The sequence below is a fragment of the Photinus pyralis genome, unplaced genomic scaffold (assembly GCF_008802855.1).
Source record: "Photinus pyralis isolate 1611_PpyrPB1 unplaced genomic scaffold, Ppyr1.3 Ppyr1.4_LG1, whole genome shotgun sequence".
NCBI lineage: Eukaryota > Metazoa > Arthropoda > Insecta > Coleoptera > Lampyridae > Photinus > Photinus pyralis.
In genome coordinates, this window is record NW_022170249.1 from 61,468,293 (window position 1) to 61,495,192 (window position 26,900).

At 33.1% G+C, this 26,900-nt stretch overlaps 2 protein-coding genes across 4 annotated transcripts; one reads left to right on the forward strand and one right to left on the reverse strand.

Moving 5' to 3' along the window:
• Window positions 1-5,298: 5,298 nt before the first annotated feature.
• On the reverse strand, window positions 5,299-9,791 carry LOC116179004. 2 transcript variants are annotated; one of them, XM_031498705.1, is made up of 9 exons: window positions 9,420-9,791; window positions 6,695-6,912; window positions 6,419-6,634; window positions 6,249-6,326; window positions 6,145-6,201; window positions 6,016-6,090; window positions 5,739-5,962; window positions 5,527-5,686; window positions 5,299-5,477 (listed from the first exon to the last, which is right to left on the reverse strand). In XM_031498705.1, exons 2-9 carry the CDS (start codon window positions 6,903-6,905, stop codon window positions 5,344-5,346), a joined length of 1,155 nt encoding a protein of 384 aa, XP_031354565.1. In that variant the 5' UTR covers window positions 6,906-6,912; window positions 9,420-9,791; the 3' UTR covers window positions 5,299-5,343. The 2 variants fall into 2 exon arrangements, with proteins under 2 accessions (XP_031354565.1, XP_031354558.1); XM_031498698.1 differs by lacking the exon at window positions 9,420-9,791 and having other exon boundaries at window positions 6,695-7,105.
• Window positions 9,792-12,820: 3,029 nt separating this feature from the next.
• LOC116170178 lies at window positions 12,821-21,333 on the forward strand. Of its 2 annotated transcripts, none has more exons than XR_004145185.1 (6): window positions 12,821-14,066; window positions 16,366-19,009; window positions 19,056-19,351; window positions 20,699-20,858; window positions 20,914-21,123; window positions 21,175-21,333. XR_004145185.1 is itself a non-coding variant. In XM_031486410.1 (6 exons), the coding sequence occupies exons 2-6, from the start codon at window positions 18,721-18,723 to the stop codon at window positions 21,177-21,179; spliced, it is 960 nt and encodes a 319-aa protein (XP_031342270.1). In that variant the 5' UTR covers window positions 12,839-14,066; window positions 18,703-18,720; the 3' UTR covers window positions 21,180-21,333. The 2 variants fall into 2 exon arrangements, 1 of the variants encoding a protein (XP_031342270.1); XM_031486410.1 differs by having other exon boundaries at window positions 12,839-14,066; window positions 18,703-19,009.
• Window positions 21,334-26,900: the final 5,567 nt, after the last annotated feature.

Consider the following 26,900-nt stretch of genomic DNA (forward strand, 5'->3'; position numbering starts at 1 on the left):
CTTGTAAAGTAGGGTTAAGGAAGTCGCACGAATTATTTCATGTTGCAAATTTCAATTGTGTTACAATCTTAGGATTAAGAGCTTGTATTAATTTGAAATTAGTGAAAAGACTTCACAACGTGCAATTCGATTCTGAAAGTAATCAGACGAGTGAAGTTCAGTCTGAAAAACACAATGTCTTGGAAACTTATAAGGACGTATTTGAAGGTTTAGGTAAAATTGATATGAAATGTCACTTTGTAGTCGATAAAAATATTAAGCCTGTCATTGAACCACTGCGAAAAATTCCTTTTATGTTACATAAGGATTTGGAAAAAGAACTTAAACGTATGGTTGACTTAGGGGTTATAATAAGAATATCTGAGCCCACTGCATGGGTAAATAGTATAGTTATAACCACTAAGAAAAATGGTAATTTAAGAATCTGTCTGGATCCTAGAAATCTGAACAAAGCAATTAAACGGTCTCATTATCCATTTCCGAATATAGATTCGGTAACAAGTAAACTTGCGAATGCATGTTTTTTCTCAACTCTCGATGCAAATTCAGGTTTCTGGACTATACCTTTAGATGACCAATCATCTAAACTGTGTACTTTTATAACTCCTTTTGGACGTTTTCGTTTCCTGAGGTTACCATTTGGTATTAACTCTGCACCAGAAATATTCCATGCTACAATGGTGGATCTGTTTGCACAAATTAAAAATGTAATTATTTATTTTGATGATCTGCTTATATTTGGAAGTACAAAAAAGGAACATGATTCTGTTTTAAAAACGGTCCTTGATAGGGCTCGTTCAGTGAATATGCGTTTTAATCCAAATAAATCGCATTTGTGTAAAACCTCTGTAACCTACATGGGTCACGTATTTTCAAGTCGTGGCATTCATCCAGATCCTTTAAAAATTAAGGCAATTGTTAAAATGCCAGAACCCAAAAATAAGCAAGATTTACAAAGGTTTATGGGTATGTTAACTTATTTGTCGTCATTTATCATAAATTTTTCTGATCATACGAAAGTGTTGAGGTTATTAATTAAAAAAGACAACCCTTGGCATTGGGATGAAATTCATAGAACAGAATTTAACAAATTAAAAACCCTTATCACTAAAGCACCAGTATTAACGTACTTTGATACAAACAAGAAACTTACGCTATCATGTGATTCATCTCAATATGCAGTTGGAGCTGTCATATCGCATGATATTAACCCAATTGCTTTTGCATCTGCTTCATTAACAGACTGTCAGCAAAATTATGCACAAATTGAGCGTGAACTTCTTGCAATTGTATATGGATGTATAAAATTCCATCAGTACATATATGGACAAAAAGTGCTAGTGCACACTGATCATAAACCATTAATTCCCCTTTTTATAAAGCCCTTATATAAGGTCCCACAGCGTCTTCAAAGATATGCTTAAAATTCAAGCCTATGATCTTGAAGTTCAGTATGTGCCAGGAAATAAAATGTTTGTATCTGATACCTTATCTAGGGCTCCATTGTCAGATAAACTGCTGGAAATATCAGATGAATTTGATAAGGATCTTAATTTACATGTAAATTTACTAGTGTGCAATCTTGCAGTTTCTTCTGAACAGTTAAACAAAATTCGAGAACAGACGAACAATGATCAGACTCTGTTAACGTTAAGTAAATATTATCAAGATGGTTGGCCGTCAAATAGAAATAATATTCCCTTAGAAGTGCGACCATTTTTAAAATTTTCTGAATTTATTCATGTTGCGGATGGTATCGTTTTTAAAGGTGATTGTATCGTAATACCATCATCACTACGCAAGGAAATGCTGGCAATAATCCATGAAGGACATTTTGGTATTGATCGATGTATTAAGTTCGCAAAAAACTCATTATTTTGGCCGAACATGAGTAGCGATATCAAAAATATCGTGTCTACATGCATTACGTGTCAGCAATTCAGCAGAAATAACAGTCAACTTCCTTTAATGCCACATGAAATAAAATTAGTACCATGGTATAAGATTGGGGTAGATTTTATGGATGTATTGGATAAGAAATATCTTGTTTGCATTGACTATTTCTCGAAGTACATAGAAATAGTAGTAATGCAAAGAGGATGTACAGCTTTACTAGTTATAATAGAACTAAAATCAATTTTTGCAAGGCATGGAATACCTGTCACATTAATCTCAGACAATGGTCCTCCATTTGGTTCCAATGAATTTGCTAACTTTGTTAAAACTTGGCATATAAATCACGTGACAGCTAGTCCACACCATGCTCAATCAAATGGTCAAGTAGAAAGGAGTATAGGCACTTTGAAAAATATGATTATTAAAGCATTTGAGTGCAATGAAGATCCATATTTGGCTCTTCTACAATATCGTACAACTCCTAACGAAAGTTTGAACTCCCCATCACAATTGTTAATGAGTCGCTTACTCAGAACGCGACTACCCATTAAAGAATCTCTTTTGCAATCACAATTAACAGATTTGAATAAGCAAAAACAATTTATTGAAAGAATGAATTTTAAAAAATCTCATTATTTCAATAAATCATGTAAAACTCTTAATGATCTCGTAGTGGGACAAAAAGTGTTATTCAAAAAGGCACTTGCAGATAAAAAATGGCACATAGGTACAATTGTAAGTGTAGGACCTTTACCACGAACTTATCAAGTACAAAATGCAGAAGGCACATTATACCGCAGAAACCGAATGTTCTTTAAACCCTTAAAAACAATGGAAACTGAAATTACTGATGTTAATAATGATAATGAAGGATTATTAACTAACAGTAATTCAGACAATTCATTACTAATTGTTCCAAACCTAATTAGGTCAGAAACGGTGAATGATTCTGAAATACAGGTGAATGATTCTGAAAGGCACACACGATCAGGTCGTTTAATTAAGACCCCAAGTAGACTAAACTTGTAGTAATGTTTGTAATTATATGTAATGTTTGTTATTTTAAGTATACTTTGTATTATTAAGGAAAGGGAGATGTTATAGTATATCTGTATGTTATAAAACGTGGCAACTATGTCTTTCGTAAAGGTTGCCAAGACGAAGCCGGTACGCTTGACACGACAGCTGCTCGATGGCCGGTGACATGACAATTGTCTAATAAAGATCTGTTCCGCTACCTGTGTGTTAATATATTAATCCAAGCAATCACCCAACATAATAATAATAAGGTCACTGCGCAATGACGATCTATCTGCCGAAGAGCTCGATCGGTTTTGGAAGGCGTGCGGGAATTATCGATTGAATCAAATCAGAACAGCCAATTCAACAGCAGAAATTTTGAAGAAGTGGCCGCAATATAAAACTCCCTCCGGATATAGATTTGTACGTGGAATCATTCAGATTTTAAATAATATTAACAATAAAGTAATTTACTTTTGCAGATTGAATTTGATTTCGTCATTCTCAATAGAGATAGTAAAGACCCTTCTTCAATTTGGGAGGCCGGTGCGAATAAGATAATACAATTCCTCGCAAATAGTATCAAAGACAAAGAGTTGAAAACTTTGATAAAAAGTCTGGACGAAGACATGGAAGAGCGTAAGTAGAAATTAACTTATAATGCAGCTTCTCGTGTCCTCAAATCGACTATCGAAAATATCAATTGATGATTGCGTAGATAATATTACCTACGATTACATAGTATACCTTAAGTATTACTTTGTCACACTAACTTTCATTTTCTACCAATAGATAGTCGGAACGCCACAATTCTGTGGCTTCTTCATGGGTTCTTTGTGCCCAGCAATCGAGGAACACAAACCGATATAAACGGCAAGAAAAAAATTACAAAATACACTATTCGAGACTCTCAGCAGTATTTCCTCTACCTGGGAAAATCTGCCCAACAAGTAGAGCAATGGATAGAACACAGGAAGTCCAAAGGTACAGCCATACAGCCATTTTTATTCGCCATTGCAGAGAGTCTCAAAGAAATAGGAGAGGTTTTTGTTTATTTCGACGACGTGAAGTTCAAATTTTATAACATAATACGCGCAATGGACATCTGTTTCAAAATATTCCACGTATTCAATCTCGAATATCCGAATGAGTGCCACATGTTTTGGACATTCATCGAAACATATTTATATAATGTAAAATCAAACAAAAGTTATACTAAAGTTTATGAACTTAAAGACTTTTTGAAATCAGGCGAGAACTAGGTGCGTCTCATTTTGTATTTTGTAAGTATATTTTATTAATAAATGAGGCATAACCCATGTAGAAATGAATATTGTGTTTACAACGTGTTTATATCGTACCAATATTTGAATATTTGTCAATGAAATTCAATATTGGCACCATATCGTCTGAATATTTGTCATTAAATATTGTACAATTTATATTTACATAATACTGCATTGATATTGTGATTTCAATGAAAGTAAAAATCATGATATTGGATATTGTGCAAATATCGTTGTTACATCATTTTGAAGATATTGTAGATACAACATTTGGCCGACATTGAACCAACATTGTAATTTCAATATACGAAAAAATAATTATTTTGAATATTGTGCAAATATCGTTGTTACATTATTTAGAAGTTATTGTACTACATCATTTAGCCGATATTAAACAAATATTGTAATTTCAATAAACGAAAATATAATGATTTTGAATATTGTGCTAATATCGTTGTTATATCATTTAGAAGTTATTGTACTTACGATATTGAACAAATATTGTAATTTCAATAAACGGAAAAATAATTATTTTGAATATGGTGCAAATATCGTTGTTACATCATTTAGAAGATATTGTGCTTACAACATTTATCCGACATTGAACAAATACCGTGATGCCAATATAAGCAAAAATAAATATTTTGAATATTGTGCAAATATCGTTGTTAACACATTTAGAAGTTGTTGTACTTACATCATTTAGCCGATATTGAACAAATATTGTAATTTCAATAAACGAAAATATAATGATTTTGAATATTGTGCAAATATCGTTGTTACATCATTTAGAAGTTATTGTACTACATCCCATATAGCACAAACATATCCAATGGATATCATATGGAAGTAAAGTTTCCAGCAGTCGTAATATCCAGTGGATATCCTGATGGAAAACAATGTACATTCAATGGATATTCATTGGAGTTCCAGATGACACAAGTATGGATATCCATAGAATTGACTTTTTGGATATCCTATGAATATCATCTTTGTAATTCCATTGGACAAGTTTCATGATTTATTCTGTATGTACAATGGACATTCACTTCCGTACCGTGATGGATATTGAGTCACCACAACAAAATTAACGAAACTATTTTAACCAGAGAAGCCTTTAATAATAAACGTTTATTAATAATTACATATCATTCATGTTATTTTTCTTTAACTTGAATTCAGATCTTTCTTTTGATCTCCGCAACCATTTCATTACACACTCTTCCACTTCTTTAACAGAGGCATTTCCAAATTGCTTATTCATTTTTCTGGCGTCTGTAAAATCCAAAAATAAGTTTTTTTTAGTGTAAAATCTACCCCTTACCCAAGATTAGTGCACAAAGGCGTAATTTTGAAAAATTTTGTTTGTTACGCAGTCCATAATAGGTATAATTTGTTGCGATTTTGTCAGTCATGAAACTAGATACAATTCGCTTCGCAAATTCATATAAATTATTGCCTCCTACATTCGACATTTCATGCACCTGCAATTATATATTATGTAGAACACCATTAAGTAGTAATAAAACTTTTTACTGCTGCTTTGAAGTTGCTCTCCTCGCTTAAGTAATCTTCCAGTGCCACCAAATCATTCGGATCATTGGCTGGCAATGTCAATTGGGAGAAAATGGAATTCGTAGTAACTTCAGTTGTTGAATTGTTTTTGTTTTTAATACTATGCAATTCTTCTACTACATCCATAATCATCCCTTTAATGAGGCGTTGTTGCCGTAATATTTCTTTCTGCATTTTCAATCCAGCTAAAAAGATAAGAATTAGGTATTGTCACATTTCAATATGAAGAAATAGGAACCTTCAGCATCGTTTCCCCGTTGCCTGTGCCTTGGACACAAACTGCATTCTTCACAGTAGTTTACATCAGAGACACCTAAAAAATTGTATTTTATACTCTATTTGGTGGATACATTTCCTTGTTAATTACCTGCACCCAACGTATTTCCATTTTTATTTTGATCTTTAGGTGGACGCTGAGGTGTATCTACAATTTATCAATTTTACATCCTATAAATTTGAAATAATACCTACCTATGTTAGTAATTGGTCTAGGGGCATCCACTTCCTCAACTTCGTCATTTACATGATTGCATACATTTGTATCAGAACCTACAACCAAATTATTTTCACAATGCTATAAATACACATAATTCATATTCGCAAAACAAGAGGAAGAAAACTACGAAAAAAGATAAGTTTACCATTTTTCCGAGCATTTTTCTTAGGTGGCATCGGCAAGCAACTGACCCGAGAATTGACTACTCTCTCATCACTGTCATCATCCGACGAAGACAGGACTCTTTTCATTACATGTTTTCTTTTTTTCTTGGAAGTAGTGTCGGAGTCGGAGGCGAGGTTTTCGATATTATTGTTTTTCTTAGCTTTTAACCGTTTACTCACAGCCAAAGAATATGATTCTGAAATAATTGTCACTTATGAGATTACCAATATTACTATAAGACATAAAATATGCATACCATATGTATTATTTACATAATGACAAATCTTATATAAGGGCCAATTGTCTTCGGGTTCATCATGGTTTTTCAGCGCTACAGTAAGAGACTCCGTTGTATATGTTGCCGGTGGCCAGTAGCAAAGACTGTTATCTTCTGCTAAAATCCACGTACATGGAACTGCCTCGATTGTGCAATCCTTTATGAATTTAACAATTTTCCAGTTGGGCATCTTGAAACTTTGATGGTTGTGACATGTAAATAGAAAAATTAGTAAAGTAAAATGCAAACACATTTTAATTGTGTATGTACACTATCATGCATTAAAAATCTAATATTATTGAATGGCTACTTTAACTATACTATATTAACTAGTGAGCAAGGTGGGATGAGAATGAACAATAATATAATAAATTAAATTGGATAATTGAATTTAATTATTTTAATTAATTTAATTTAATTAATTATCTAAAAAACAAGTATATAGGTACCTATTATTAAAAACGTAAAAGGTAAAGATAGCATTTGTTTTAAAATTCATTGCAATGAATAATTGGAATGAGACCAACTTGATGCTCGACTTGATTAACAGAGGTATAAACTGGAAAATACTTAAAGGCAATTTCCTTCACATTCCACATTTTAAGATTTGATAAATTGCTACCTAAGTAGATTCCATATTCAGATGAATTACATGGCCTGTGATAGAGATTTTCTAAATTACGATATTTCTTCCCAATTAAAACCAATCCTCCATCAATACCAGTTACGAAATTTTTAATTTGAACCACCGTTCCATCCAACAGTGCACAATAATTATCACCTTCTTTTAATTTTAATACATAATTTTCACACAACAGTTTTTTATACTGTGGGCAAGAAGTTCCCGGTAATAATGGACCATCATTATGCTCATTATAAGCGACCTTTTTTGGTTTTTCTTGTGGAAGTGTATCACTTGTAGCTGAATTTAATTCTGTCATCCGTTTAACAATTTGTGACAAAGGTTTATCTTGCTTGTGCAAATGTTTTTTTATTTTTTGCATGTAATTCTCAAAAGGGAATGCACTGAAATTATGTAATGGACCAAATCTTGCAACATCATCAACTATATGTAGTAAATTGTGTACATTATGAGAAACGTGTTGTTTTCCGTATAAAGTCACATACGTCTGCACAAAATATACTAGCAAAGAACGAGCATAATCAAGATCTACAGCGATGTACCTTTTTGTCGATAAAATTGTTACAGCTACATGTAGGCATAGAAAATTTAAATACATGTCCCTACTAACAATATCTTTTAATAATACAGGCCCTGTATACAAAAGAAACTGTCTAAACTCAGTCGCTTTCCATCTTTTAAGTTCTTCAAGAGATCGAGATTTTCGTACAAACTCACATGGAACATTGCTAGAGTTGTTTACTAGGGCAGCAGATAATGTTTTAGTATCTCTTGAAGACATTTTAGAGGGAGGTTTAGCAGCTCCTGTCCAAAGAATAAGTAATTTACGCATAACCCCAAGACAAATTAAATGCATGTAATCTAGGGGGATGTCTTGTATCATATCAAAATCTGGTATTTCTTCCAAGATTGAAGTGTTTGCATGGTGTTCAGGATCAGATTTAGAAATAAAGTCATGATGTGTACGAAGTTGAATATCACGTTCAGGGGGGAAACAGACTCTATTATTGTGGTATATCCCTCGAATGTTACATTTAGAACAGGAACTATAACCTGTGTGCCCAACAGTACCAGTGCAAAATGATTTAGCGGGAACATCAAAAATTAATGCTTTAATCTTAAAATTGTAGAAGTGGCCATTATTAATGAAACCGTTGTTCGTTAAATACACTACTTCATTCACAAATTTTCTAAGATAGCAGTTAGCGGTATCAGGCTTTGCGTTTCCATGATAAAGTCCAATTGTTTCAACGTGTTGAGGATTTTGAACAAGAGAGCACAGTATTGGATATAACTGGCTAGAAGAACTTTTTGATATCGGCAAGCCATCAACATTTACATAAATTTCAACTAATTTTAAAGAATGGGAAAGTTTGTACTTTGCAAGAAGTCTTTCTATACAATTTAACAAACCGAAATGATAATACTCCCCTGGATTAACCAATTCTTTTAACACACATCTAGGAGTTTTCAATAATGTCCTACCGTCTGATGGCAAATTATTGTAATCGCCACCTTTTTTAAAATATCTGATAAAGCCGACAAAGTAATGTTGTGTTTGAATACCCATTCACTTATTTGTGAATTCAAATCGATTGGCTTATTACCCATCTCCACTTTAGTAGAGTCGTGGTCATCGGCGTCGTTATCAAAATGCCTCGATTCATCTTCGGATGTAGCAGAATCAGATGAATAATCTGAGTTGAACAATGAAGAAGTAGATGTGTTCACATCAATAACTGATTCTTGGTAGACACATTGATTTGTTATCAATAATTGCATATGATCTGAACCGTCGTCTTCAATTAATGATCTATGAGGTATTTCGGTATTTTTTTTTACATCTGAATTATTACAAGTAGATGAAGTAGAAGATGAGGCCATGTATATTGAAACATCGACCATGTCTCTCGCTTTTCTGTACGTTTTTTGTAAAATTTTCGGCATAATGCAATTTCCCGGTATATAATATTGAGGTTATGTCAAATTGCCACACAAACAAATAATTATTAAGATGTGCGTAGCATACGTTTAGTGATTAAATAAATAAAACGTTCTTACCTTTAATAGGAAAACCAAATGTTTACTGCACTATACACAATAAATCTAAAATTTTGCTTTTTGGCGGAAAACTGTTATTTATAGCAACACGCGATCTATCTGTATGTAGTCTATACAAGATGCGATGCGCATGCGGATCGGCCCGATCGGCGTCGCGTGGACGTGACGTCACCAGTATGGGAAATTTGAAATCAACAGTACTATTTTCTAATACGAAAATCGATATTTTTTTAGTGCCATGCTTTGACACACAATAAACAGAAATTATATTACGTATGTCATATGTCACATTATTATATAAAATAGTATGTCCACTGGAGTTATATCCAGTGGATATTCAATGAATCTTTCGTCAAAGTAATAACATGGAAGGATAACCAGTGGACATACATCCGCATTTGTCCATAGGAATTACAATAAAGTATATTCAATGAATATTGTCCGTCTGATATCCATGGACATACTGGATGTATCATGGGAACAAAATGGATATCCAATGGACATCGTGTGCTATATGGGATCATTTAGCCGATATTAAACAAATATTGTAATTTCAATAAACGAAAATATAATGATTTTGAATATTGTGCAAATCGTTGTTATCATTTAGTTATTGTTACATCATTTAGAAGAATATTGCAAATATCGCTTACACACATTTATCCGACATTGAACAAATACTGTGATTCCAATATACGCAAAAATAAATATTTTGAATATTGTGCAAATATCGTTGTTAACACATTTAGAAGCTGTTATACTTACATCATTTAGCCGATATTGAACAAATATTGTAATTTCAATAAACGAAAATATAATGATTTTGAATATTGTGCAAATATCGTTGTTACATCATTTAGAAGTTATTGTACTACATCATTTAGCCGATATTAAACAAATATTGTAATTTCAATAAACGAAAATATAATGATTTTGAATATTGTGCAAATATCGTTGTTACATCATTTAGAAGATATTGTGCTTACAACATTTATCCGACATTGAACAAATACTGTGATTCCAATATACGCAAAAATAAATATTTTGAATATTGTGCAAATATCGTTGTTAACACATTTAGAAGCTGTTATACTTACATCATTTAGCCGATATTGAACAAATATTGGAATTTCAATAAACGATAATATAATGATGTTGAATATTGTGCAAATATCGTTGTTACATCATTTAGAAGATATTGTGCTTACAACATTTATCCGACATTGAACAAATACTGTGATTCCAATATACGCAAAAATAAATATTTTGAATATTGTGCAAATATCGTTGTTAACACATTTAGAAGCTGTTATACTTACATCATTTAGCCGATATTGAACAAATATTGGAATTTCAATAAACGATAATATAATGATTTTGAATATTGTGCTAATATCGTTGTTATATCATTTAGAAGTTATTGTACTTACGATATTGAACAAATATTGTAATTTCAATAAACGGAAAAATAATTATTTTGAATATTGTGCAAATATCGTTGTTACATCATTTAGAAGATATTGTGCTTACAACATTTACCCTACATTGAAAAAATACTGTGATGCCAATATACTCAAAAATAAATATTTTGAATATTGTGCAAATATCGTTGTTAACACATTTAGAAGTTGTTGTACTTACATCATTTAGCCGATATTGAACAAATATTGTAATTTCAATAAACGAAAATATAATGATTTTGAATATTGTGCAAATATCGTTGTTACATCATTTAGAAGTTATTGTACTTACGAATTTCAATAAACGGAAAAATAATTATTTTGAATATTGTGCAAATATCGTTGTTACATTATTATTATCTTGGTTATCGTTGAGTTGTTAGCGACTTCCGTCGTTCCGTTCACCCGCATTTGCCGTTTGAAGTTTCGACCCTACCAACAGTGAGATCTTGTCGGAGAGTACCAGCATTCCCTTTGTCGGCATCCACTACCGACGTTCGGAAGTTTTAAAAAAAGGGCACTGTGAATGTTGAATCGATTAGACTCGACTTTTTACATTGCGTCTTATATGGCTAAAATATGCCCAGTTTCAATTTCATGCAATTCGGTTCACAAATGGTCGAGATGTCATAAGGGCCTCCCTGCAAAGATTAATCGTAATCGGTCCATTTGTTTTCCAGATATCGTGCAAACGGACCGACAGACGGACGGACAGACACCGCAAAATTATGAACTCGCTAGGAGCTCGTTAATAATGGCTGATACTCGACTGCATATTGTTGTAACAGAAATAAAGCTGATGATTATTGTGACGGAATGAAATTACTCTGATGTACATGGTGGGGCTAAGGCCCTTCGGATCATAATTGCTTCACGTAATTTGTTTAGTATACTTTATATTGAAAAAATAAAATGTTTGATTGACCTTCGTCAAATGTCGTATTTTTAAAAAAGACTGAAAATGAGGCAGCTCAGATTCTGGGGGCATATACACAGGAGGAGTAAAGATCATATATTGCAAGTCGCCAAGAATCTACACGCCGCGGTATGGAAGGTAGGGCGGCCCTGCTTCACATGGAACACCACCATAGACCAAGCGATTGAGGCCTCGGGGATACCCAGGGAACGATGGGTAGAGTGGAGTAGAGATAAACAACAAATGAAGACCGAAAGCAGACGAATGCTTGAAGTGGAGGAAGAATCCGATATAAGTACAAGCAGCCAGGAAGAAGACGCAGATGAGACAGAAAGCAATACAGGGGAAAGACAACAATAAGAAGGGAAAAGCAGCGTAGGAGCGAAGAAGCGAGAGGAACGCCGGGAGGAGGGGCAGTAGATTGAAAGCTGAGTTCCCACTAAGGCAGTATACCAGTGGCGAAGCTGTGGCCGTACCCCTTTGGGTCGGAAAGAAAAAAAAAACCAGTTAGCCGCCCCCCTCACAGCCCCCCCAATCCCCAAAATCCACCACATTGTTTGGCATATGTCGCGGCCCAGCGCAATGGCAACAAAGTTGTGGAGATGTACCCCAGCTGTTAGACTCTACCAGGGATACATCCCCACGACAGCTGACTTAATTCTGGGAGAGGCGGAACCGCCAGGCATATGTCAAAGTATCAAGTATCAATTGAAATGGCAATTCCCTAAACAAATTGTAGTTCTGGATATCCGAAACTACAAACTTTCCACTAGCACAAAAAACCACATACCTATTCAATTATATGTGATAGTGGAAGAGGTCTTAGTCTGTGCCTCAATTCAAAACTTAGCCGCCGCCGGAGCGATTTAGTTTCTCTAAAAAAAATTCGTCGATTGGTCAAATTTTGAGGAAAAACGGGTTATAAAACAGCGAAATCGTTAAAATTAAGGGCATAATTAATACGTTACATAAAAAATACGTAATTTTCAAGTACGTTCCCATTCTGCAATTAAATGTGGGGCGTTCCATTAAAAAAAAAGTAAGTTTGATACGCCACTGATGGAATACAGCACGCCACAGGTGATTAGAAATATTCCATAAATTTGAGGAATTATCCGTTAAGTACTGGTATACACTTGCCTCTCGTTTTCAATGAGTCAAGCTTTCTTATGCAAATTCTCTTTAGTTTAGATTAACAGAACCGGAATTTTCTTGAAATTTCTCAATCCGTCTATTTTGCGGGGGGTACAGCTAGAGCTACAGGTAAAGTATTCTGTAGTATTTCTATTTAGAAAGAAGGATTGAAGGATCCCACGCTTTGATCTCAATGCACGATAACCGAAGTGCAATACGATTTACAGCTGTGTGAATTCTAAATAGGATGTAAGCAAGCAGTTATTTAGATATAATTTTCAAGGAAGGGCTTTTTCCCAAACGTGTAGTAGGTACTATCAAAAGCCTGTGGTCCTGCGTTTTAACATTGAATAAAAACGCTATTTGGTTTTAATTTTGCAATCAAGTTCAGACAAGCTTTGTATAAACTTCGCACACATGTTACCGGTTCCTAGTGTCTTCGAGCGTATGTCTGAATTGATTAACAAATCAATGGCGCAATCAAGGCCGCACGTACTCCTGATTCCAAGTAGGCGATTATAATATAATCTTTCTTGTGGTTTAGCGAATTTTGTATAAGATACACCCCCTTTAATTTAATTAATTTCTTATTTACCTATTTATTAATCATTAATGCGACTTTGGTTAAAGTAGGTAAAGCATGACATTCAAATCTGGCAACACTACCCAAGGCCAAAGGTTATAGTTATAGCATTGAATATAAACACAGTTATAGGAGCGAGAATTGAGAAACGCATTTGGTCGTTTCTGTTTGTCAGTACCTTGCAAGTGCAAACGCGGCAATGCTTTCTTCTCATTTCACGTGAGGTGTGAATACTGAATAGAACGAGACAGATGAGCTTCTGTAGCTTAACGCTATAACGTCAATCCGCTTATACTGCTGTTTTGCAATTGAGGCAGAGCGTTGAGTGGGATTTATCACTCAACGGGCAGAGGCAAGCATTCGTCTCGCCCCGCATCCGTGTGCAAGCTTTCTTTCAATTCTTTCATTGTTAACTATTTACATTTAGCAATTAGCACAGTGTGGTCTGGCAAGTACTTATGATTGTTTAACGTTTAACCCCTGATTGAATTGAATATACGGTTTAAGTATTTTAAGTGTCTGATTTGATAGTGCCCGTTATCTGCCACAGTAAGGTAAGTCTATAAATTGTATATTTTCCAGCAATCTAGATTCCTACATTGAATAGATATGATACCGTGACTGTGCATAAACATGATAAACAAGCACTTGCATGTACCTAAAGTTGAAAACCGAAAAGCTATTATGTCAGAGTCCTTTGTGTCAAAAATTCTTATTCAATCGGCATTTTGATTTACACATCGTCTAATTATATTTCTGCTCAATTATTTGCTTGCATAATTATTCCTAGTGTATTCCATTTTTTTTATATAAAAAACAGCTTTAGCAGTACTTGTACTTATATCATTGAAAAGACAGTATGTAGGTACTAATATTCAGATTATCGCTTACTTTCTAAATCCTGTAATTACCTAGTTTAATTTATTAACGAGCTCCCAAGAGAGTTCGCCATTTTTCGGTGTTTATCCCTTAGCTTAGGGCTTAGGATGAATGATCGATTACGATAAAATCATTGCAGGTAGATCCTTTGTCGAATTTGTCGATCGGATTTCGTGAATTAGCAATTACGGCCAAACAAATAAGGTCATTTATGAACCTCTAATGCATTAATTACATTCAATCTGTGCATAATCGAATTTTATGAAATTTGGAGGAGCTCGTTTGCTATAATTGTTCCAATTTTTTATACAGGGTGTCCATTTTTCAATTTGCCACTATGGGCATCTCGCTTATCTTTAAGAGATAGGATTTTGATGGTTAAATGAGTGCAAAGTTGCGAGTTTTCGTGCTGAAAAATAATCTGAAAAGAAATTTAAATTATCTTGATAAACTAATCGTACTTACTAGATATTTCTAACCAAAACATTATTCAGACACTTTTTTATGGAAGATCCGAAAATGCCATCTAGTTTTTAATAATTTTCAAGATGACTGAGGAACACGTGGCAGCCTTATTTTTTTATGGGCCCCATTTTGGATTTTGACAATTTTAGATTAAGCCTTTTTTCTCTTTACAAGGATGTATCACATAATATGGTGGTTCATTGTCACATTTTTATTGTGATTTGGAAAATCAAAAAGTTCTTTAGTTGTAAACAAAAGTTTGACAGTTTTACCCATCTGCTCGTAGTTGCATTGGCATGGAACTACTCAGTTGTGTTGAGAACATTCGATTTTCAACCGAACGAAAATTTGTACCATGTCTAGCACAAACGCTACCTAGTTGAACTAGGATCAAACTGTCAAACTTTTGTTTACAACAGCAATTTTTCCAAAGCACTCTTCGCAAAGAATGTATAAGGAAACTTGGGGTGCCACGCGTTTCTCCTGCATCTTAAAAATGTAAAAAAACGGGATGACATATTCGAATTTTGCTATATTTCGAAAACTGGACACCATGTATTTAAGTTTCAGCATTTCATGTAATCTTTAACAAATAATAATAATGTTAATAATAATAATAATAATAATAATAATAATAATGTTTAATATTCTACAAAAAATAAAATCCGTTTAAGTACAGAATATGTTGTTTTAACATTACCACGTATAAACTAAAATAAAACAAAATTATAAAGTAGTTTTCAAAATGACATATAGTAAATCGAATAGCAGATTAAAGAAAAACAAATAATAACTTTCATTGTTTGTTGTTGTTTAATGCTCTTTGTTTCCTTCTTTATTTAAAAGATTGGTTTCTCACTTCCTCAACTTGAAATATGTGTCATTGTTGCCAACATATGACGGGATTCTCATATGGCTAGAAAATTTCTATTGCATTTTCTACATTTTAATTAATGTTATAACGTACGAAGAACGATTCAACATTATTTTATCGCCATTAAAGATTCGCAGGATAATTGCCTAATTGGTTCTGTATTTCATTTCTTCGTGGTAATTTTTCATACCCTATTCTGCAAGTTTCAATAATGGAATCTTATTATTAGTGCCTACTTTAGATATAAAATATAATTATGGAAACAAATAATTTCTTGCGATGCTGTATAGAAGTAACTGCAGTACTTGGCATAAATACGTTTTAAATTTTAAAATGAATCAGTATACTAAAATGAATTTATAATGTTTTAACCGAAAATCAGAAACTTGTTCGGACTTATAAGTAGGAAAGCTGACATACTTACGTAGTGATATCTTACTAGTAACGTGGAGGGGTGAACATGACGTATCATGATGTACCTACACCAAAATTAAAAATTACCAAATATTAAATGAATTCAGTAAACTCAACACAACATTTCCAAAATTGCTACTATTTGTACACCAATGTTACGAGATGGCCAACCCTTCGGTTAATGTGTATGTTTAAGTATTGACAACCATGATTATTTGTAGATGTACAAACCTACAAGTCGTTCAGCAAAGCATATATCAATTAAACGTAAACTAGCATCTCTGAAGCATGTACGCTATGCAACAGATCAAAAAAAGAATATGGAAACCTACGCTTGTACCTCGACTTCCTCGACAACTGTGTTAAAATCTAATGGGGATGCTAAACAAACAAACATTAATAACAAACATATGTTCGGTACTAACATACCCAATTCTTTTGATTCACATGATGAATCTGTGCATGAAATTGAACATCTACAACTTAACATCTCTAGTAATTCAAGTTCGAACAGCAATAGTGTTTGCGACATTGATAACCAAAATTTACCTAGTGACTGTAATACACATATGGTTCCTTCAATAACTACTTTACCAGAAGAACTGAAGTTTTGGTCGATAACAGAAAAAGTTACTCATAAACAATTAAATTCTTTATTACGGATTTTAAAAAAATACCATAGCGGCTTACCTTTATGTTCAAAAACATTATTAAACACTAGTGATAATTATGAAGTAAAAAATATGGCATCCTTACGAAACACTACTGGCGAATTTGTGTATTTTGGAGTACACAATTTTTTAACTAATTTCCTTGATAAATTTCACCAAATTTACCTACAGCATGATGAAAAAATTGTTTACTTGCTCATAAATATTGATGGAATACCAATTCAAAAAAGTACTTCTAATCAACTTTGGCCAATCTTAGCATCAGTTATATCGCCAGACTTTAAAAGTACTCCGTGGCCAATTGCCATATTTTATGGTGACAGTAAACCGTTTTCAATAGGGGAATTTTTGGCACAATTCATTATTGAAATGAAACACTTGACTATTCATGGTCTTTTACATAATAACACTCAGTATTCCATTAAAATTAAATCATTTATTTGTGATGCTCCTGCAAGAGCTTTTATTAAATGCATTAAAAGCCATAACAGTTATTATGGTTGTGAACGGTGCACAATTAGAGGTGTTTATTTAGACAACAAAGTGGTATTTCCTGATTTAAATTGTGACTTAAGAACGCACATCTCTTTTATAAATAGACATAATAAAGAACACCATGTTAGCACATCTCCTTTAGTACAATTAGATATTGATCTTATTAACGATGTAACTTTGGATTACATGCATATGGCTTGTTTAGGGGTGATGAAAAGACTTCTTAATTTATGGATTAAAATTCGAAGTGCAAACAGCTTATCGCGCTGTAAAATAATTTTAATTAGTAATCTACTACATTCTGTCAGAAATTATATTCCTGTTGAATTCCAAAGAAAACCAAGAACCTTGAATGAGCTTGACCGTTGGAAAGCAACAGAATTTAGATTTTTTATGTTGTACATTGGACCAATTGTTTTAAACAATTTTTTACCTAAAAAACTGTATAAGAATTTCCTATATTATCACTGTGCCATACGAATAATATGTTCAAAAAAGCTACTGGAAGAGTATGGATGTGTTGCTATTGATTGCATAAAATTTTTTTTTTGTGGTGTTAAAAAAATTTACGGTGAACAAGAAACTTCATATAATATGCATTCTATTTATCATTTGGTACATGATGCAGTTACAGCAAATATTCCAGTTGATCAAATTAGTTGCTTCGTTTTTGAGTCATTTTTAGGAAAACTTAAACACTTAATTCGCACCCCTAATAAACCACTATCCCAAATTTGTAGAAGATTGTCTGAAAATTTTCCAACTATTTCGTTGTATCGCCAAAGCAATAACATCATTAATATAAAAAAAAATAAATTAGGTTTTATAAACTTTATTGAATACGACAATTTTTGTATTAAAGCTGATACTAGTGCAGATTCATATATATGGTTAAAGAACAATAAAGTAATGCATGTAGCAAAAATTGAAGAAATTGGAACAGAATTATTTTTTTTTGGTCATGTTTTTCAATCATATAGTAATTTATATTCCATATATTCAATTACTTCCTCAAAATTATACACATCCGTGGTATCAGATAAAAGCTCTTTTCTTTTTAAAATAAATGCCAAAGACTTTTTTTCCAAATGTGTGGTTTTTATTGTTGAAAATAATATGGTTGCAGTTGCAATGTTGCATCACACAAATTAATATACGTATTATTAGTAGGCACAGTGATTTTACACTTCACCTGAAATTATACATGTATAATAGTTAAAATAACTAAATCAAACAGCGAAATTTATTTACTTGCATCATATAAGCACTTTGATTTGGTACTTGAGTATAGTAGGTAACTTACTAAACGCAAATCATAAATGTAACTTGCTTTAGTTTTAGATTAGGTAAGCACTGTATTGTATCGTAAAAAATAATTTTGGCACTTTCAAGTTTTCAACATCACTAATAATGTGGGATGTTATTATTTGGACAACTGAAAATACGACTGATGTTGTGCCGTCATCCTGGGTTGTCGATTCCGCTGTTCGAAATAAGTATATGTACCCAAAGCAAATTAAATCCAGCAAATTAAAAAAAATTATTAAAAACTGTGAGGAACCATCCACCAAATATGTATACACTGAGTTGGATGCAGTTTTCAAAAAGACCGTCAACTCCTACGCAGAAGGTGAGAAAATGTTACACACGCTGGAAAACACTTCTTCCCTTGACACTGACGGTACTCGATCATGTATAGGTATGTTTATGATTCCATAAAAGTTTCTTATTTTAATTACTTACAGACAAAAGCCCATCGCCGTGCAGTAGTGTTCATGCACCACCAGGAGATGGTTTTCGAGAGTCATTGCTGCCAATTCTAGACAAAATAAATGGGAATTATAAATTAATTTTAGAAGAAATAGCTAAAATCTCTATAGAATTAAAGGACCTAAGGAATGGTCAAAATCATCTCCGAATGAAGTTGTCTAATGTTTACGAAAAACAAAGTATACCAGAATGGCCTCTACCGCTACCTATAAAAACTGACGCCGACTTTATAGACGCAGAGAATTTGTTGCCGGAAAAACATGACGCTCTGGTAAGTATATATATGTTACAGTCAAAGTGATTAATCCGGTCATTATTCATAATGACCGGTCAATGTGAATAATTAAGGGAAGAAAAATTTTTTGGACAGTCCCCGGAAACTTAGGGGAAGGGAAACTCTCTTCTCAGTTTCATAAATGGCAATAGTTTCCCTTCCCCTAAGTTTCCGGGGACTGTCCAAAAAATTTTTCTTCCCTTAATTATTCACATTGACCGGTCATTATGAATAATGACCGGATTAATCACTTTGACTGTAACATATACATAAACGGCTCAGTTTCTCAAACGTTCTGGTGAATTTGGGACGATAATTTCCATGGAAACCTTTGTCAACACAATAGCGAAAGAATGGTTAAATAGCTTCATAAATGAAAAAGTTACGAGACTTTAAATTTCGTTTCCATTAGCGTCCGCGTTTGACGCCCGCGTATTGGTTCGTTTAGTACGTATACTGTTCGTGATTGGCGCGCGAACTTTGCATTAATACAATTCAAATCGTAAACTCAAATATTATATTTCTTAGTGATATACAGGGTGTTACATATAAGTATGTAAAAAAAAATTGGGTGGTAGAGGGGATCAAAACAAGCACTTTTTCCAAATAAATCGAGGATCCAACGCGTTTCGTTTGGGAGCCACTCCCAAAAAACTGGTGGTGAAATTTGCATTTCTTCTTTAATTTTTTTCTCAGCAACCATAAGAGACAAAGACGGTTGATACGTCTTTGAATAGGTTTTCGGGTATGGGCTTTCCGATTTTGCAAAAATTTTTTAAAAATTGCTTCCACGAATGGGTGCACCCCTAAATGGGGGTGCGAAAAAAATTCTGATTTCGATGAAATTTGGTATCTGGGGGTTTTTGGACATGAAAATGACGAATCTGAAATTAGTTTTAAAAGACGTATCAACCGTCTTTGTAACTCTTATGTTGCTGAGAAAAAAATTAAAGAAGAATAATGCAAATTTCACCACTTTTTTGGGGGTGGCTCCCAAACGAAACGCGTTGGACCCTCGATTTATTTGGAAAAAGTGCTTGTTTTGATCCCCTCTACCACCCAATTTTTTTTTACATACTTATACATATGTACACCCTGTATTGACTTTGCAATTTTTTGATCACGTTTAGGTATTAGTTTTGATCTATATTTTATTTGAATGTGGTATTATCAACCTCATCAAACTTCTCCATTGTATCCTAGGAAAATATCAGGCATTTAAAAAATATTGGGCAGGTCAATAATAGTCTTGTAAGTAGGAATTTTTGGGTACACTAATTGTCTATGGTTATATATTATTTTAGTGCAGGTACCTACGTTTAATAATATAAGAATAATTTTTAGGTGAAAATAATTTCACTGGTAGGAGGGAATTCTCTAAGACAGACAATCTCCTTCATGATAAAGAGATTGATATCCAAAGATATCGCTCTCCAATACTCGACGAAAGGACGGAAAGGGAAAAAAAATTTTTCGCAAACAAGGTTCTATAACATCATTATAAGTGAGTCTCCTAAATCAAATAGTGATGTTTGTAACTTATGCTTTACTTATTTAAGGTGCTGCAAGAGGTGTTTACGAGAATGCAACTGATTTAGCTATATCACAAATGATCGGATTTGCATTGGCTTCAGCTTCCGATTGGGAGGGAGGCAACAGAAGGAAGCTGAAGCCTGTGGGAGAGGAAAGCAAGCCTGTGGGAGAGGAAAGCAGTGCAGACGGGGTTGTCGCAGAAAATGAGGATCAACAGGTGGAACCTATCGAATTAAGTGAGTGGATCTACATGTTTGATCTTTAATTTAATATAATTTTTTTTCCAGATTGACACAAGAATCACAATGTACATGTTCTAGTTCTTAATGGTGTTTATGTTCATGATTTTTAAATTGAATTTGGTTTTTTAGTATGTACTTATATAGTATTTGTAAGTAGATTTGTTTATTAGTTTTTTTTTTAAATATAATGCAGTTGGGTTTAAATTTTGCTTTTGTGTATTTATTTTTAACCTTAGTGAAATTTTAAATTTTTTTTAAATACTTGCGTTAAGGCGGCGATACCGCCTATACCTATAACATGGACGGACTTTTTTGCATGACTTATTTATTTATGAACCGATTTTTACAAAAAAAAATTTTAATCAATTCATATGGACTAATAATAGGAAGTTTTGAATTCAGTATCTTCAATGACGAGGATAATCATAGTTCATACAAATTGCACCATTTCAGAGCGGAAGCGCCCACCAAACAAAACCTAAGATTATTGTCGCTGACCGTTACAATTCAAAACTTGCTCTTATTGGCCCATATAAAATGTGGTTATTTAAAAAAAATTGGTTAAAATCGGTTCAAAATAGAGTAGTCATGCAAAAAAATTTATAGGTATAGGCGCCACCTTAATTTAATGACTACATTCGTTTTACACAATATAAGGCATGCATGTGTTCATTTCATGACATTCGTTTTACACAATATAAGGCATGCATGTGTTCATTTCATTTGTTCCATTCCAAGTCAATTCCTATAGATTTATTTGTTCTGTTCAGTGTGACTAGTAATCGGTGTGTTTTTTTATTATATGGAAGTATCGTAGGTACAATGGGTAAATTTTAGTGTAAGTATTGAAATCATTCAGCTGCTATCTGGTGCTGAATGCTGAATAATAAATATTTATTAAATGTATTGTAAGATACCGAATATTGCTCTGATACTTGCATCACAATATATACGCAATGTTCAAAAAGGGATTCCTCAATATTGAACCTTGATATTTATACAATATCAAAATTCTTTGACATTAAATGTTGTATCAATATTACTTACCAAATATTGTATCATGATTAGATACCAAAATTTTATCAATATTAGATACCCAATATTGTACAAATATTGGATACCAAATATTGCTCTGATACTTGCATCACAATATGTACGCAATGTTCAAAAAGGGATTCCTCAATATTGAACCTTGATATTTATACAATATCAAAATTCTTTTGACATTAAATGTTGTATCAATATTACTTACCAAATATTGTATCATGATTAGATACCAAAATTTTATCAATATTTGATACCCAATATTGTACAAATATTGGGTACCAAATATTGCGGTAATACTTATACTAAATATTATGCCAACATTGTGTAGTAAATATTGAAAGTACAAGTGGAACACAATATTGCACACCAATATTTATACAATATAAAAAATGTCAACATTAAATATCGTGTCAATATTTAGTACCATATTTGCAGAATATTGGAATATTGAAAAAAAATATTGCACCAATGTTGTATTTCTACATGGGATGTAATTCAGCTAACAATTGTTGTCGCAATTTAGCAGGAATTACTGCTCTGTAGCCCCACATAATTACTCCTTTCTCTACTGTTAATTCATCTTTACGTCTACAATATGGTAATAAGTCACTATCTTTGGTATGAGGAAAACCATACCTAATGAAATTGAATACTTTACTTAATTCAGTGTCTTTTCTTGTCTCAGCTCTTAACCTAATGGAATCAATAACATTGACAGTTTCCAAAAAATTAAAATAATCAACCTCATCGCCCTCATTAATTTCTACTGTTTTCATAGGCAATCTGCTTAAGGCGTCTGCTTTTACATTATCTGAACCTTTTATATACCTAATACTATAATCAAACCCTGACAAAAATAATGCCCATCGCTGCATCCTTCCAGCGGCCATTTTAGGTAATGTCTTAAATTCGCCAAAAATTGTTTGTAAAGGTTTGTGATCTGTGACAATCTCGAATTTACGTCCCGCTAAATATTGGTACAATTTTTGCACCGCCCAATAGATACCTAAAGCCTCTTTTTGAACCATTGCATATTTTTCCTCAGCTTTTGTCAAAACCCTTGACACAAAACATATAGGACGCTCAGTACCATCCCTCATTACATGTGATAGTGCCGCGCCTATTCCACTTTGACTTGCATCACAAGCTAACCTTATTGGTTTATTTTGATCAAAATGTACTAATATTTTCTCAGATGCTATTTCTCGTTTAGCTAACTGAAATGCTTCCTCACATTGTATAGACCAAGTAAACTTTGAGCTCTCTTTTAAAAGATTATATAATGGTTTCAACTTATCAGCGAAATTATGCACAAATTTCGAATAGTAATTAACCATTCCAATAAAAGAACGCAATTCTGTAACATCTTTTGGCTGTGGTATTTCTTGAATTGCAGCTATCTTTCTACTATCCGTTCCTAACCCTTCAGCTGTAATCTTATACCCTAAATATGAAATCGATTCTCGAAAAAACTCACATTTTTTTATATTTAGTCTAAAACCTGCACGATACAATTTCTCAAAAACAACTGCTAAATTTTCCAGATGTTCTTTGTCAGTTTTACCTGTGACTACGATATCATCAAGATAGTTTACTGTATTTTGACATCCTAGTAATACCTTTTCTACTTTACTTTGGAATATAGCACACGCAGGCTTAGTGCCATATGGTAGTCGTTTTACCTCATAGATGCCATAAGGTGTGCTCCAAGCTAAAAGTTTTGCTGTTTCTGCATCTAATTCTAACTGGTTATATGCGTTTAAGAAATCTAATTTGGTAAAACGTTGTCCCCCGCCAAGAGAAGAAAATATTTCTTCAATTAACGGTAACGGATGATTTACATCCCTTAAAAATTTGTTAATTGTAATTTTGTAATTGGCACACACTCTCACGTCCTTTCCATTTGCCTTAAGGACTGGTACTAATGGCGTACCCCATTCAGAATTGTCCACCTTGCAAATTACGCCTTCTCCCTCTAATCTAGCTAATTCTTGTTTAACTTTATCTCTGAACGCTATTGGGATTTGTTGTGCTTTTATGAAAGTGGGCGTTACATTCTCAACTACTGACAAATTAATTTTCTCACCCTTATATAAGCCTAGTTCTGCTTTAAAAAGGTTCTTATATTTGTTTAACAAAATATCTAATTCTATTGGTACTTCAACATTAACCTTATTAATTGATACATTACGATTATGTAACGAAACATCTTTATAAAAAACATTAGTACCCCTAATTATTAACTCAAATTCAGTGAAAATATCTCTGCCTAATAATGCCCTTTTTGCACCATCTACTATAATTAGGGTAAATGTCTTTGAACAGTCTCCTATAGTTACAGTTACCTTGATTTGACCTCTAGGTTTCACAATCGGTCCATCATAATATCGCAACCTGACCGCCGTCTGTTCTACCTTAATGTTCGAAAAATATTTACAATACATTTCATATGGTAAGCAAGATAAACCTGCTCCTGTATCCACTTCCATAACAATAGGTGTCTTATTAACTAAAATTTGTACATACAAAGGTTTAACATACCTGTTAGGTTTCATATTGAAAATATCTACCTTTAAAGTTTCAACGTTAACATCATCATCGTCCTCTTCATCAATAAAATGATTATCTTTAACTTTACGTTTACAAGCAGCAGCTATATGACCTTTTGTTTTGCATTTTGCACAAACGTACTGCTTAAATTTACATAATTTAAAATCATGCTTAGTCTTATTACAATGAAAACAACGGGCTTCACTCACCTCTTCGCTTTTCTTTTCTTCTACAGTGCACCTACTTTTATCGAACTTCTTTCTATCCTGTACTTGCCACCGTTTTGAAGTAGAATCTTCCTTCGCTTTCCGAACCTGATGTACTTCTACACTTCTGGATTCTCGTAATGCGGCTTCCTTGGCTAGGGCCACTTCTACCAATTCTGCAATGCTTTTGGTCGGTTTCTCTTCGCACATTCGGTTCAACACTGCCCCTGGCTTTAACCCAACGACAAACTTGTCTTTAATCCTCTCGTCCAGCAACGTTCCAAACTCGCATTCAGCAGCGGCTCTCCTTACTTTCACGTACCATTCATTAATAGTCTCTTCACCTTGCCTTAAATTATCGAAGATTATTCTCTTCCGAAACAACGATACCTTCTGCTTGAACTGATCCTCCAACAGAGTACATAAAGCAGCATAGGTTTTATTAAATGGTTTTTCCGGATAACATAAATTTTTCATAATTTTGTAAACTTCTTCGCTTACGGAGGTAATCAAAATCGACCCTTTTCGTTCCTCTTCCACCCGGTTTGCTATTAAGTATTGGTCAAGCCGTTCCACAAATATTTCCCAGTCATCTCCGATGTTGAAAGTTTTAATATTACTTATATTCCCTGTATTGACAACGGTCACATTCACGTTGTCTGGCATCGCCATTGTAAATCAGAATCCCTGCACGTACCCTAAAATTATATACTGTATTTTGGGTCGGTTTCAGAACTTTTTCCGAAAAAACAAAAAAAAAAAAACTGTTTAGCTACTTCTTCTGAATTAAATTGTTAACTTCGTTTTCTTTTTCATCTCTCGTCGCCAGAAAATGTAATAACTTTGCATAGAAAAACGTGGTGAAGCGTGATTAACTTTATTCTATGTCCTGAAGTTAGTTACATACGATTCATTGTTAAAAACTAAAGTACAGTTTACACCTTACGATACTACAACTCCTAAATTGTTATAAAAAATAAAAACAAAGCCGTTAAATGACGTTTTTTATAAAGTTCTATGCCTATTACCTTTTAGGATATGTCAAATTGCTAACAAAGTGTCGTAGTTTCTAAAAAAAACACTACAGACAGGAAATGGTTTTCTGACCACAAAGGCTAGTGTAATTTATGAAACAAGACTTACGAATACATAAAGCAATTCTACCCGAGTACCAGCACGGAATCCTCTTTTCCTGGCATATTGTAAAGTATGAGAAAGTGAGCGTTCACATATGTGAATCACAGTCGGGTAACTGATCACATGTTAAATAAATACTAATAATCCTAATCAGATAAACTACTTCACAGTCGGTAAGTAATCACTAGCAGATTTAGTCTTACATTATCCTTATTCAAACGCCTGAATTCCTATCTATTAATCATTAACTACGGTCTTATCTTATCTAATTTACAAGATTGTTAAATAAGTACATGTTATTCTTAATAATTAATTAATTAATAATTCAGTACTTCACTTAATGTACAGATTAAAATTTATCATTATTTTGTCAAACATTATTAATTAGTGACTATAGTATAAAATTTAAAAGTTAATAATAACACATGAAAGCACAAATACAAAAATTAATTAATAGTTTTCCTTATTTTACATTTTCTTTTTCTTTCAGCACCTTCAGAACTTCTTTTTCTATCAGTACATTCTCTTTTTAAATTTAGATATTTAATTCTAATAAAAATTCTTTGCTTCGAAAATGATTTCACTAATTCATATGGAACATCTATTTTTTTCTTTTGCAATTTTTTGATAATGTAGTTTGTTGTCCTTTTAATAATTATTTTACCTGGAGAAAAATTATCTTTGTGGAATTTAATAAAGTAAGTTTCCATAACTTGCATCTGACGCATCCACTCAGCCGATGGCTGAATCAGACCCCCGAACGATAGACTTTGTACCCATGAGGGCATGGCGTAAGAATGTAAATTAAGAGCCTCTTCATCTTTGTAACTG

Excerpts from the sequence above, each read along its gene's own strand:
- LOC116179004 (XM_031498698.1), bottom strand. The coding sequence starts at position 6,968 with ATGTGTTTGCATTTTACTTTACTAATTTTTCTATTTACATGTCACAAC. Across the intron at positions 5,963-6,015 it reads ACGGGGAAACGATGCTGAAG|CTGGATTGAAAATGCAGAAA; the intron begins GTTCCTATTTCT and ends TTATCTTTTTAG. Across the intron at positions 5,478-5,526 it reads CCTTTGTGCACTAATCTTGG|ACGCCAGAAAAATGAATAAG; the intron begins GTAAGGGGTAGA and ends TGGATTTTACAG.
- LOC116170178 (XM_031486410.1), top strand. The coding sequence starts at position 18,721 with ATGTGGGATGTTATTATTTGGACAACTGAAAATACGACTGATGTTGTG. Across the intron at positions 19,352-20,698 it reads CGGAAAAACATGACGCTCTG|GTGAAAATAATTTCACTGGT; the intron begins GTAAGTATATAT and ends AATAATTTTTAG. Across the intron at positions 20,859-20,913 it reads GTTCTATAACATCATTATAA|GTGCTGCAAGAGGTGTTTAC; the intron begins GTGAGTCTCCTA and ends TACTTATTTAAG.